Raw genomic sequence first — 14,526 nt, forward strand, 5'->3', positions numbered from 1 at the left:
GTTCAGAGCTGCTTAACAGGCATGTAGAGGGGCTGAACCTCAGGCTTCCTTTTTAACAGGCAGATAAATTATTGCTGCTTTTTATACATGGTGGCATTGGAGATTAGATTTAATAATCTCTCTGACAAGTCTAGTTATTTGCTGGATATGTATTTAATACAGTACCTTCCATTTTCTCATATATTTGCTTTAGGAAGATTTATCGACACATTTTGTGGACTTCTGCCATTTAGAAGTCTCTGAAGTGTGGAGCTTAAAACAAACAATGTAGCTTCTAACATTTAAATGGCTTTTGTTGCCAAATTTTGTTTAAGACTGTGGTGCTTTGGCAGACTGAGGTGTTGCCCTGGGAACGCTGCTAAACCCTTGAATGTTTCACTCTTTCTGTCCTAGTACGATCTGGAATAGAGGTATTACTAGGTTCATTTATGAAGGTTCACATTTCTCAGTGTGATGAGACTTATGCTCATAGTAAGCCCTATGAGCTAAGCCAGTGCCTTCCTACTTAATTGTTAAGGCAATTAGTTTTGTTGACTGGAGAGTTTTGGGGCTATACTCTCATTTCCTTACTGTTTCAAAGTACCAAACATCCATTTGAATATTTTCTTGTGGCTTTACTTGTTTCAGTGTAAAACTGTTGAAATAAAACAATGTTTTAAAACAGGAAGCTGAGTTTCATTATTGATTTGACTCTAGCTCTGTTTTCTGCTCACTTTTTCACTGTGACCTTTCTGGTACACTGGTTGAGATCCATCAGCATCTCCAGAACCTTTAGCAGGAAGGTTCACTTCTCCTGCGGTGAACATGAGTGTGAACACTCAGGAAAGGGGACAATCTAATGTTTTGGCCAAAACATTGCGTTCTGCTGTAGCTGAGAATCTCCAAATCGTATCTGTGGGAATGGACATCTTGGTGTTTGGAAGAACACTGCTCAGAACAAGGACAACCTGCAGCTGTTCACATTCAAGTATCATAAAGAAAACTCAGGCACAGCTCATTAAAAACTCAGCTGCCTGCTGCTAGACAGTGGGAGCTCATTTGTGAGAGACCAGCAAGAGCAGGGCTGCGGCGTGGGGGTGAATGAGGGCAGCAAGGTCAGCCACAGCCTCAGGGCGCCCGGGCGGGGCAGTGACAGCGATGGGATGTGTCAGCATCCAAGCAGGCGCCAGGTGACAGCCCGGTAAGGAGCCACGTCCCAGCTCAGTTTGGGAAATCCTCGTGATAGTTCAGGGAAGTGGTGGAGTCACCATTTCTGGGGATATTTAAAAGGTGGGCCTGTGTCAGTTGGGGGCATGGTTAAGGGACGGACTGGCAAAGCTGGATTACTTGTCGGGCTCGGTGACCCTCAAGGTCTTTTCCGAACTACTCTGATTCTATGACTGAGAGGGGCCAGGGGCTGACGGCCTAGGGAGCAGCCAAAATGGGCTGCCGAGGGCTGCGGGAAGCTGGTCAGGGCAGGTTTGAACAGTGACGCCTAAATGCGGTCTGATGCGACCTGCGATGCGGTTCTGAGATACAATCTGCTTTATTTATCTTTTTTATTATGGTTATTCATTTATCCCTCCCTTCCCCCCGCGCACTTACGTAAAGGATCTTTGCTTCCTGCCCCTGATTGACAGCCGCAGAAGCTGCCGCTGCTGTTCCCCGGGAGGACCGGCCCGGGCTGCCCGGGAAGGCGGCGCTCCCGCCGCGCCCCCGCCCGCCCGCGGCAGGAGCACCGGGAGCAGCCCGGGAGCACCGGGAGCACCGGGAGCAGCATGGTGGTGCCGCCGCTGCTGCGCGCCGTCATCATGGGGCCGCCGGGCTCCGGGAAGGGCACCGTCTCCGCTCGGATTATCAAGCACTTCGGCGTGAAGCACCTCTCCAGCGGCGACCTGCTGAGGGACAACATGCAGAAGAAGACAGGTGGGAACGGGAAGGGGGGGTGGGGGTGTGTGCGCGGCGGCGACGATCCCTCTTCCTGTCGCCGTCCCGCGAGAACGGTCCCCACGCAGCCCTGAGGGAGCTCCCGAGTGGCACAGCGCCGCTCGGGCAGGGAGACTCGCTCACAACACACATTCCTGCCCCCAGCCCCGCTCCTTCAAGGGGGTTTGCTGTTCCCCAGCCCCACCTCTGTGCCCCCCACCCCGGCAGAGGCTGGGTCGCTTCACACAGCCCATCTGGAGGCCGGAGGCCGCTGAAGTGCGCCTCGTACCCGCAGCCGTGGGTCCTCCACACGCTGTCGCTGGCCAGCCTCTTCATGAACGTGAACAGGGTTATCTGGGGTTATCCTGTGTTCCTCCTTTCATTGTTCCTTTGTCTTGGCTGCTTTTTGTAAGCACCCAGTGGTTTTTGTACGTGTTTCTTATTGCTCTCATAGTTTCTCATGGTTTCTCCAGGTGGAAGCATCTTGAAAAGAAAAAAATATTCACATCTTTTAACAGGCAGGACAAGAGGAGGGGTTTTGGGGAAATCAGACTTTTTTGGATGTTCATATGATGGCTAGTAGAGGTACCTAGAATTGTTACACATCTATTCCAAAATTAGGCCTAGTTCTGAGCTGGCATGCATAACACGGTGCTTTCAAAAAAAAAAAAACAAAAAAAACCACCACCACCACCACAACAACAACAACCAAAAAAAAAGGTGGGGGGCAAAATTTTCAAACCGCATAGCTTTCATAGCTTTTAAAATTCTTATTATTGTCATATGAGTTCAGATTAGGTTTCACCGTGGTCTTTGTTTACATACACTGGTACTTATACTAGATAAATATATTAATTATTTTGCTGTGTAGTCCTAGCTTGACCTCTGCCTTGGTTGAGATACCACAGTGCCCGTCTCTGATGGATTTTTGCAATGATGGAAGGTTCCCTCCTGACCTCCACATCTGCTTTTCTATATGGTGGGGTAAAAAACCTTGTAAGAACCATCTCAGGCTATACATGATGAAATGAGAGTATTATAATTTCCAGCAACTTCAAGGTGTAGAATATTACATTCACTTGTGAGCATCACTGTATCATTATGCCTAGGTAATTGGAGTCTGAGTTTTGGAATACTTATAAGCACGTTTGAAGATGAAGCAGTTGTGATATGATTTCCACGTCTTGACAAAAATTCTGTTTACTCAGTAAGGATAATGACTTCGGTACAGTGACTGACTTTACTGAAGTTGATATTGTAGATATTGTAAGTAAAGAATTTGCTAGGAGCATGCCTATGTAGACATACCTGATCATATTAATGCTATTTCTATTTGGTTGCACAATCATAAGTTTTTATTTACAGAAGGTCACAAAACTCTTCTGTTACGAACTTTCATAAGTGAAAGTGGTGGTAGCCACTCCAAGAAAACAAAGGAAATTTGAGGTGAAGTAACAAAGGTTACTTCACCTCATGCTTTGAGGCTTACAATGTTTACTAAATACTTTAGGGTTTGTGCATGACCATAGAGTAGCAGAATCATGCTGAAGGTTGTGTGAGAAGAGGAAATTGCAAGTGGAAATATTCTATTGCTTGAATTGAGGGGGGAGCCTGAAGCGATGGAGAGAGAAGTGGTTACACAAAGCATTGGTCAGATGAAAGACTGTGAAGGAGAGCAGATGTGTGAAATGGAAGTTTAACAGACACATTAAAATCCAAAACATGAGGAAAGGAGTCAGTGGACAGGTTAAGAGGTAAAGTTTGCTCTAAATTAGCTACAGCAGAATTTACCAGAATCTACTACAGAGTTTCTCATTCACTAGTAAACCCAGAGGAAAATCTATTACCATTTCATTGAATGTGAATCACTAGTTGCAGAAATGGTTCCAAGAGGATTGAGCTGAAGTATGAGGTAGCAGGACTAGGTAGTACACTGAAAATAGGAAAACAACTGAGAGGCAACTCAGAGAGCCTTGACAAGTTCAGTCAAGGCAAAGACCAATGAATTGTGATTATAATACAAGAGTCCTGCAGTTTCCAGTTCTTCGGTAAATGAGTTACACTCAGATGGGCGATTAAAGCCCTCAGAAAATTAGATACAGTTAACAGTAGTTATATGATACAAATTTTGCATTTGCTGCCTTGTGAAAATGGACACTGTTGTAAAGTCCTGTTGAAGATGAGTGTCCTTACCATTCTGCAGTTTTTATCATGTTCTTCTGGACAGTGGAGAGTCTGTGACCACCTCTCTAATGCTAAGGTAGTTATTGCCTGATTATGGCTTGAGCTGGATTGCTGTAATGTGGTTAGAACACACCAGTCCTTTGGAAACCATGGAACATGGATACCTGTCATCACCCACAAAGGAAAGAAACCTGTATTACCTGTAATTCTGAAGATTGCCATGCCTGTAGTGATTTCAGACCCAACCTGAAAAAACCCAGAACTAAATAAAACCTACTAAACACTGTGAAATCCTACTCCCAACAGCAGGTGTGGAAAAAGAAAAAAAGCTGTGAGCTACTGTACCAACTTTTTGTCCTAATATGACTATTTGGGAATGGTTGTGCATATTTTTTCCTTTTGTAGTAGTGACTTTCTAAATGACCTGAGTTCTGTAGAGAACGGCAAAAGGCAACATTTTTCAAACTCTATGGGTCTAATAACAGCTTGCCTTATTCTAAATCTTTCTGGGCTCAAAAAATCATGAATCTTTCCAAAGTAAGTTAGAATTGTTCCCTGTGAGCCTTGCCTTGTGCATATTTCTAGATCATTATGGCTAGAACAAGGTTGCAGCATAAATCAGTAGCACAGCCAAGCATCAAGTACACATTAAACTATCTAGACATGATTTATTCCTTCTCCCAACCTACTTCTGCAGGTTACATGGTTCAAAGTACACTAGAATAATAAAAGAGGTAACAGGAAGGGAGGTAGGGAAGAGACACTTTTTACCTAGGCAGACAGTCACCTTCTTTCCAGTTTGTGATGTGCTGGAGGACTCAGGAACCACAGTCTCACTCGTTTCCATATAGTGAGTGTGTTTTGAAGTCTGACCAAGGTGCACAGTGCCCACTTCTAAATGGTCTTTCTAAATGGTTTTCAAGGCCTGACTAAAGATGTGAACAGGCAGTAAGAAGAATTGGTTTCTTTCTTTTTTCTCTTCACCAAAGCTACCATTTCCATCTTTTGAGGGCATGTACTCTTTTCAGTTGCCTTATCTGAAGAAGGGCCTCTGTCCTTGCACATTCTATGCACTGAGTGGTGGGATTAGCATTGGCATTGCTTTCCTGGAAAGTGGGCGTATCTTGTCTGGGTATGTCAGTTCATCCCATTTTCTCTTCTTTTTTCTTCTGTAACTAGATCTTAACTGCCTGCAAGTAAAGGCTTCTTCAGATCCACAATAAAACTAGTCCAGCTGCTATTCTGGGTTACTTAACATAATTGGGTAATTGTTCTATAAATTAAAGATACAGAAACTGTGTCTAGGACACAACCCAGGCAACTGAATTTCTTCCTGGCTATACCCATGATTTGAATGAACTACAGCATGCTACTGCCTGCCACGTAGGAGCGTGGTGTGATAGCTGGAGCTATGATGCATGGATGGAATTTTAGTGAGCCAGTGTGATAAATGACTGGTACTAAAGGTTAGTCAGTTCCATGGGAAAATACTAGTGTCTGTGTGCTCCCATAAATGGTGTACAATATCTATAAACATCCTCTTGCAACTCTAGTAATCATAAAAATACATATCTGGCAAGCCTGTCCCACTGCTTTCTTAAATGCCAAAGGCATTTATGTTTGTAATGAAGCCTAAGTGTAAGGTGGTAACTAGCCACTAAGCTGAGAAAATAACTTTCTTTTCAGGAAGTCTGAGGGCTGATATCTTAATAAACTTGTATCTTTTCTATTTCTTATTTTGAAGACTCTTGGCTAATGGCCCCTCCTCATCTTAGTTTTTGGAACTTCATATTTCAAATACATACTAGTAAATTTATTCAGAGGAAGTGAGGATAGAGGTGTGTTTTGCCCTACAGCTGGATCTAATTAATCTGATAAATATTTGCATAGTCATGTCCTAGTTGATCATCTAGATTTTTTTTTTAATTTTGGCAAGCATGCTGTCTTGTTTACAACTTTCCTGTGTCATCCTGATCAAAACAGTTTTTTTCAGGCTTGTGGGCTTTTTTTCACTTGCTGGAAGTCAGAGATAGTGTAATGTAACTTTTACTTTTGCAGAAGTGGGAATCCTTGCCAAGTCCTACATTGATCAAGGGCAGCTTATTCCAGATGATATAATGACACAACTAATGCTGAATGAGATAAAAGGTCTAGACCGGTACAGCTGGCTATTGGATGGTAAGTTATCATGTTGGTTATCACTATATATGGAGAGAAAATCTGCTCTGGAAAACTTGGAACTGCTTTGGTCACCGGTTGCCAGCTGGTTGTGAAACTTTCAGCAGATAGTCTGCCCCAGTTTCTTCGGCTGACAAATGCTTTGGGTGTATCCTGCCTTCAGAACATTACAGGAATATTTAACTCATGTTAAAAAGTGTGGTTCAACGTTGCAGAAAAATTTTGAAACTAGAAATTCTGGTATTTTTTATGATAATTCATATGGTATTTCCCTGTTAAAATAGACATTGAGAAGTTTCTTTTTTTGAAGTCTGTTTTTAATAAAGTCCTTGGGGAACGGAAAACTTTTGAAGTATGGGGCTTTGGAATTATTTAAATAGCAAGGTGTAGTAACAAGGTAAGTATGGAAAAGTACTGCAGCAGTGTGGAGTTTATTAAAAACCATTGCTCAATTGCCCTAAAAGGTCTCTTTCATTTGCTGTTTGGTTCTGTTCTCCACAGTGAACTGTTTTGCAGTTCTGCAGTGTAAGTTCATTGCTTCATCATTCACACTGGATAGAAAATACTTTGCTGCTGTCTTCGTGAACTGGATGGCTCTTGTGCCAGCCCATGGGAGTACAGTTGGATGCCCAGCAGAAAAACAGTTCTAGGCTGGATGCATGTTTTTTCAGACTGTAGTCACAACCTCTCTCAGTAAATAAAAAAGTTATTGGGGTGGCTTCCTATTTAGAGGGAGTGAAAAGTCCACAATGGTCTCTGTCCCTGAGTGCTTTATTATACTTATATTTATACAGTTGCTCCTACATACAGTGATACGTTCTGGTGGCTTTAGTCACAGTTGCATCCCTCCCTGAGATAAAGGTTTCATTCCCACAGTCAACAGTACAATGAAACCTAAACAATAGAGCAAAGAATGGGAGATACTGGGGGGTTTTTCTTTAGTTCCAGGTCCCATGTACACACAGTTGTAGTCTGGATATGTACTAGTATAGCTGTGCCCACTGGCAGCTCTCAGCAGGAGGATTTTGTTGAGAACATAAGAGAATAAACGAATTTCTGCTGCATGTTAACATGCTCCTGCCTTTAAACCTGTGGAGCAGAAATTTTGTCTGCATCAGCATTCGTAATGCGAGTCAGTGGATTACACTGGGGATAGCTCTGCCATAATGGGCTTTGCAGGAACAACACTGTTCTGTTGGAATATGTTAACCCGAAATCTTTAGTTTTGTAACTGCAATGCAGAGCAAACAGACGGGGTCAGTTAGCTCAAACCAGAGTCACTGAACTGCTTGTATGTTCACTTAGCTGTACATGCACTTACTGCCTTACAATAAGTTGGTGGCTTCGAGAGCCAGAGCAGATGTAGCAGCCTGAATCGTATGTGTCTGTGGGTATAATCAATTTAGATTTATATGCTGTATAATCTGCAGCACTTTTCCCTGTGTTCCTGGAATCTTCATAATTCATCACATGTTGCAGATCTTTTTTTCTGTATAGAGAAAACACTATATAGAAAATGCCAGTTCAATTTCAATGAAATGCTTTTATAAAGGCACTTCAATTTGTTGAGGAATTTTCTCATTACTCAGTCAAGCAAACTCATTCTCCAGCTGCATAACTTAAAGGCATGGTGGCTGTTCTAGAACAGTGTTCAACAGGAGTGTTGAAGACCTGGCTCTTCCTCTGTTCTTAACATTTAGAAGCACTTCCATGAGATAATGTGTGAGAAATAGGATAAGGGCAGCTCATGACTGTGACACTAACCAGGTGCAAGAGACTTAATGCACAAGCAAGCACTTGGTCTGAGTTAATCACCTCTGTCTGTTCGTAATGTTTTTCCTTACTCATGCAATGGACACATCAACCCACATTATGCAAGAGTTTCTTAAGTTGGTACCTATCTTGGTACTTGCTTTTATGGAGAAGTTTACTTGTACAGTGTGATGCAAATTACAAACTACTGAAGAACATGAGACAATGCTAGAGCTTTTTGAGGAGAGGAGTTGTTCCAGTGAATATAGGGTGTAATAGCATGTTCTGCAGTAGCTTTGACCACTGAAGGCCTTGGGCTCAATTTTTCATTTCAAATTCTTTGTGGAGACCTTGGCTTTCTTGTTTTTTGTTCCCACTACACCATCCTAAGTTCCACTAGATTTATCTAATAGTTTAAGGCATACAGTGGGGAGCCACAGAGTTCAGCATTTTTGAAGTGAAGAGACAGGTTCCTGATCAGCCTGAGTGTTCTCACAGTCATCATATCTGAGGACAGTTTGATACACTAAAACTTTTAAGACCCTTCTAAATCTTGGGCTGTCTCTCGTAAATATATTTGGCTTACTGCAACTGAATAAAACAAGTTTGTAATGGCCACCACCTCAAGCCAGATTTACATGGCTGTGAAAGTAAGAGATGTCACAAATGTTTCTAGGCTGTTCTGACTTCTGAGTGAAACTTTTCACTGGAACTTTTATTATTCCAAATGTGTATACAATGCTTTTATGCAGTGTAGCAGTATGCAATATATATGAATATGGGGTCTTTTTGCACTTATTTGTTGCACTTTTGGGAAGATGATTAACTGAAATGAAGAAATGAAATCTAAGGGGCATTTAAAAAGTTAAAATACCATGACACACTGAAAGATACTGGAAAATCTGATGGCTTTTCCATCTTTATAGAATGTGACAATACTTTTTGTTTTTTTTTTCTGTTTTAACAGTTATTTTCTCTAATGACTCAATCCAGGTAATTTTTGCTATAACTCTGCTTTTGGAATTTTATGAAGTTGTTTCCTTTAAAAAGGTTTTCCCAGAACAGTTGCTCAGGCAGAAGCCCTTGATAAAGAATGTCACATAGACACTGTGATTGACCTAGATGTGCCATTTGAGACCATAAAGTGTCGGCTTACAGCACGCTGGATCCACCCTGCCAGTGGCAGAGTCTACAATCTTGAATTCAGTCCTCCCAAAGTGCAGGTAAGCAACACACATTGGTGTTGGCACTAAATAAGTGCTGCATTGCATTTGCTAGCTGTAGTAAAATATTGTTTGCATGTTGTTTCAAAACAGCAGCTCAGAAGGAAAAGGCTCATTTCATTTCTTGGGAGCACAGATTCTTTCCAGTTACACTGTGCTGGTATGAGGGTATGTTAGTGACCTCGTAGAACCTCAAGCTGCTAGACGACATATTTGTCCCTGCAAAGTAGAACACCATGGTGTTTTATAAGCTCTTGTTAAAACTGTTCACTGATCTGGAATACTCTCTTGCACAATACTGCCTTGCACAATGGCACAGGATCTGGGCATGGTCTTAGCCTGTATGCAGCCTCTTCCTTCCTCCAGAGGAGTCATACATTATATATAGGAAACACCAAACTACCAGAGGAATCCACTTAATGATTTCCCTGTGTTTATATTTGACCAGGATGGGTATTTTCAAGGGAAGAGCTGCTGTACTGCAAAACTGGATGTAGAAACTTTCAAGTAAGGGAAGCTTTTCAACAGATTTAAGAACTTATTGAGATATCCTAAAGAGGAGCTTGAAGATAAAGACTGTACAGTGTTACCTTAGATTTTTTTAAGAACAAGGATTTGCTTTAGTGCAACTCAGCTAAAACTGTATTTCATCCTTAACTCTAAGTAACTTAGCTGTTGTGGCATCACATTTCACCTGGAAGCTCTATTAATTTACATCAGAAGCACAGCAGGCCCTGTAGTTTTTGGATTTCAGTGTTGCAGGAAAAGAGCCAACCTGAAATACCAGGTAAGCACTGGAAGTGAGCAACTGAAAATATTGCCTTTGTTTTGTTTAAAACAAGGTATTTAAAATCATGGTTATTTTCAATTGCAGAAGAGTACAGGCAAGATGGAACAGAGAATTATCAGACTTACCAGAGTAGGCTTCAGCTGCCAGAGCTTTGCTATTAGGAACTGCTTTCCTTTCACTAATTAGCAGACTTAACACAGTAGACTGCAACACTTAAAAGTGAAAACATGCAATAGAGCTAAACAGGTGAAATATGGTTGTCTCTATTATCTTAATAGATCTGCAAAATGCTTACTTATTTAGTAGGAACCAAAGTTCACATATCAGGTCCCTACCTCTGTGGGGAAAGCTGCATCTGACTCTTACACCATTTCTTGTACAGTTGTTGCTAAATGATAATTCTTCCATGTTGCAACTTAAAAATCAAAGGGCCATAAACTCCTTTGCCCATTTTAGAATTGTCAAATGAAGGTCCGGTTGGTCTCTTGTTTCCTCTTATACAGCAAGGTATTACCAACAATATTGTTTTCCCTTGTACGTGAAGGTTTTGTCTTCATATTCCCCATATTCTACGAATGCTGCAGAGAACAAATTAGTCAAGTTACTATGAACTAATATTCATTGGCAATACTAAGAAAATATTTTTAACTAACAGACTGTTTTACTGGAAAATCAACAACTTACACTCCAGATAAGAACACAGGCAGCAGACTCTTTCTTTATAAGCAGAAATCTACACCCTGATTAAGTGGAAACTGATCATAATTTAAATAGAAAATCACACAAACCATGCTTAAACAGAAGTAGTATACTCCAGTGTTTGCATTTAACCATGATTAGGGCATTGACGACGTTACTGGCGAGCCGCTTGTTCAGCGCGATGATGACAAGCCAGAGACTGTCAGCAAGAGGCTGCAAGCTTATGATGCACAAACAAAACCTGTTCTAGAATATTATCGGTAAGTAGTAAAATCCATTCTTCCACGTTCCAAATTCTGCATCAGCACAAGAGCAGATCTCTCCAGTTACAGAATATAGTATACTGCAGTGGTATGAGTAGCTGCGTAACTTTCAGGAACGCAGTAAGAAATCAACCCAGGAGAATGAGTATGGTTTTCCAGTGTTGTATGACACCTTATGGAACCTGTGTGGTAAAACAGCCTGTCGCTGCAGCCAGCCACATTTAGCTTTATAAAGAGTGCCGTGCATTACTCAACACATCATAGTACTGTTCTGAGCAACAACAGCTCTGGTGGGTGAGGTAATAGAGACAGTTCCTCTTTTTGCAAGAATTTACAGTATTTTGTTTTCTGGATATGTAAGTAGAAGCTCTTCTAACAAGAAGGGTTTAAGAAATGATACACAAATAGTGAAACTATTAATGAGGATTTAAATGTGGTTGTTCTAAGAACAGGACTGTGACTGGGCCCAGCTAGCAAGACTCTCTGGGAATAAATAATTCAGAATTGTCATTTGCATTGTAGAGTAGAAACAAATTACTAGTTCTTTCAAGAGTAAAAATTATACACAACATTTCTCTTAATGTGAAGCTGCAAGTACCATACTGCTAATATATAGATATTAGTAGATCACCATGTAGAGCTTTAGTCTTCCCTTGCCTAGACAAAGAAATCAGACTCTGACAACATCAATGATTGTCCTTTCTGTATTTGCATATTCATTGTATTCTTCCAGAACTGTTGAGCAGAAAACTAGAAGCTCCATCTTTGGTGTGGTTAGGTTTTGAAGAAGTTTTTTTTAGATTGACAATGATATTCCAAATTTTGTTAGATTTCTAAAGTGAAAATGCCTCAGAGCACCACAGTAAGACAGATGCCTAAGCTGTTATTACTGGTAGTAACATACTTGACAGATAAAGCTCCTACCACTCCTTTGGAGTAACTTACTTGTGCCTGGTTATTTTTATTGTCCTGATGCACATTGTTTGACCCATGAGTTGCAGCCTATAATACCTCAGTCAGTGACAGTCATCTGGACAATGTACAGCACGTGCTGTGGGACAACAACACTGCTTTACCCTGTTTGTGATTAAGTGCTCTGCAGACAGCCATCAGTTTTACAAACTGATGTGGTCAATAGCTAACTGTTCAAGGAACAGAGTAATGAATGTCCAGCCTGCATTTCCAATGCTACATCTCTTCTGATGTGGTACATCACATGCATACTTTCACACTCCTGCCAGGGTAATCTTCAAGTGAGGTTGAGATTTTGGAACAAGTAAACAATTTGACATCTGTAATGCTTTCTCCTTTTTCTTCCTTAGGAAAAAAGGGTTATTGAAATCCTTTTCTGGAACAGAAACCAATAAGATCTGGCCACATATCTATGCCTTCCTTCAAACCAAGTTGCCAGATGTGAGCCAGAAAGACGCTGCCAACCCCAGGTGAAAATAGGTCAAACTTCTGCTCATCTGTCATAGCTCCCTCCTGCTTACATGAGATTCTGCAATCAAGGATTTGTCCAAGTTATCTACCAGACTCATCACTAATTAAAGTCCAATGTTGTCCTTAACTTACATTATGGTGAAATTTTGTTGCCTCTGTTTATCACTTTAATGTTCTATTTTTTTATATTAAATATAACTAATTTTAAAAATACAGTGTCTTTAATAAAAGCAGGTACTCTTGTGTCTCTTATTTTGAAAATACGTTTGCAATATTCATTGATGAAGGAAACACATTTCAGAATACAGCTTAATTAGAAAGCACATTGACTGATTTACTCAATCAGTAAATGAAGCAATGACAAGGAAATGAAAGCACATTTCTTGAACATGTGCCTAGCTGGAGCTAGCCAGAAACTGTGAAGAACAATGACCACTGGTCTGCAAAAAGCCGTTTCAGACGGTGGTGTGTATGGAAATTGATCTTATGGAAAGGCTACCTTCTTGTTTGCTCGCAGAGATGTTGGTTTTGCTCACCATAAATTACACTTAGTACCAAGGCAAATTATCTAAGCAAGTATTCTATTTCGGCCCTCAGAACAACAATTTTGCAGACATGGGAAATGAAGTTTCAATGATGTGTAACACATTTGGTAAAGCCTCTGTCTTTGTGTGACCCTGTAAGACTTTATTAGTAAAAAGATAGGAGATTTAATCTGAACAGATTTAATATAATCTGGTAAACCTGTAGCATTAATGTGCCTTTTCATCTCTGAAAACAAGTGCTCACTGACGCCAGTGACATGATTTCCAGTGGTCAACATATTAACTTTGGCATATTACTGTAGCAATTTTTATTGTAGCAACTGGACTGGTTTTCATGAGATTCTAGTCTTTGACCAGCTCTTGTTTTTATTCATAGATAACTGGAAATACAAACCTCCACAGTCCACACTTTTTAACAGCCCAGGGAATGCAGACTTTGCTACTTTGCAGTGAACCCTCCCAGCCCTTTTTCAATGCTTATCAGAGTTGGAGTTTCAAGAGTCAGCAAAACCTGAGGAACAAACAACTCTAAGTAATGTCTGAAGTAGCTGTGTCCTAGTAATGCAGGTTCCAATCTCTCTAGCAGTGACTCTAAACAGCTACAGGGCTGGGGTGCTGACATACCTTGGACTGCATCTGCACATCCACTTTTAGCATTATGAATATTGAGACACAATTGAGTATAAAAAGAGATGGTCATTGTAGAATTTGTGAAGTTTTCCCCTTACTATAAATGAACAATGTAAGTAGCAGCTATCCCTACAATCACTTTTCCTTTCATTTAAAGAAAGCTTGTCAAGAAGCTTGAGCACTTGTACTGTCCTCTTGAGGAAACATCTACATATTACAGTGAGAAACCTTGATTAGCTGCTTGTATTTTTACATTTTGACTTCAGTAAAAAACAGTGAATTTTTTTTGCCAGCATACATAAATTTCAATGAGCCAGAAGAAGCAGGGGTAAGGAATCTCCTTATTGACACTTATTTCTGCACCATCCAGTTTTATCCCCTTAGAAAATAACTTCTACTGTGTAACAGGTTTCTAGATCAATGGCTGTACTGCTAAGGGTAGCTGTTACAAGTCACTGTGCTACATTGCCCTTACCACCCTTGCATACAACATTCAGTTAAAAAACAAACTGAAGTTACTTGTTTTCCTTCAAGTTTTCCTTAATAATTAACTAATTATTAAGGAAGAGGCAGTTTTTACATATCCTTTTCTGGAATATCTGCAGTAGAAATCTGTATTTTTTATCTCCAAATTACATGTGGGACAGAACTGCTCCTTGCTCTTTTATCTTCAGTCTGCAAAAGAAGGCTAGAGAGCAGGTATCATATGGAAAGCTACTTCTATGAGTGGGTCTGCTATTGCATTGGTACTAATACTCTGGTATATTCTCCAGACTTAGACTTTTCCATAACTTGACTATGGGCAAAACTGAAAATGACTGGAGTCTACTTCACAGAATCATTAAGGTTGGAAAAGACTTCCAAAATCATCAAGTTCAACCTCTGACTGTCACCACCCTGCCAAATAACTGACA

The 14,526-nt window shown here is 40.7% G+C and overlaps 1 protein-coding gene across 2 annotated transcripts; it reads left to right on the forward strand.

Moving 5' to 3' along the window:
• Positions 1–1,612: 1,612 nt before the first annotated feature.
• Positions 1,613–12,667, forward strand: AK3 (adenylate kinase 3). Of its 2 annotated transcripts, XM_063421865.1 has the most exons (6): positions 1,613–1,905; positions 6,148–6,267; positions 9,070–9,242; positions 9,691–9,749; positions 10,873–10,991; positions 12,317–12,455. In XM_063421865.1, the coding sequence occupies exons 1-5, from the start codon at positions 1,758–1,760 to the stop codon at positions 10,979–10,981; spliced, it is 609 nt and encodes a 202-aa protein (XP_063277935.1). In that variant the 5' UTR covers positions 1,613–1,757; the 3' UTR covers positions 10,982–10,991; positions 12,317–12,455. The 2 variants fall into 2 exon arrangements, with proteins under 2 accessions (XP_063277935.1, XP_063277934.1); XM_063421864.1 differs by lacking the exon at positions 9,691–9,749 and having other exon boundaries at positions 12,317–12,667.
• The last annotated feature ends 1,859 nt before the right edge of the window (positions 12,668–14,526 follow it).

This window comes from Prinia subflava, chromosome Z (assembly GCF_021018805.1).
Source record: "Prinia subflava isolate CZ2003 ecotype Zambia chromosome Z, Cam_Psub_1.2, whole genome shotgun sequence".
NCBI classification, from domain to species: domain Eukaryota; kingdom Metazoa; phylum Chordata; class Aves; order Passeriformes; family Cisticolidae; genus Prinia; species Prinia subflava.

What these genes read in the sequence shown, in the direction of transcription:
- AK3 (XM_063421864.1), top strand. Translation starts at nt 1,758, where the DNA reads ATGGTGGTGCCGCCGCTGCTGCGCGCCGTCATCATGGGGCCGCCGGGC. An exon ending in TCAGTCCTCCCAAAGTGCAG is followed by an intron (nt 9,243 to 10,872) that starts GTAAGCAACACA and finishes AACCATGATTAG; the next exon opens with GGCATTGACGACGTTACTGG. An exon ending in CCTGTTCTAGAATATTATCG is followed by an intron (nt 10,992 to 12,316) that starts GTAAGTAGTAAA and finishes TTTCTTCCTTAG; the next exon opens with GAAAAAAGGGTTATTGAAAT.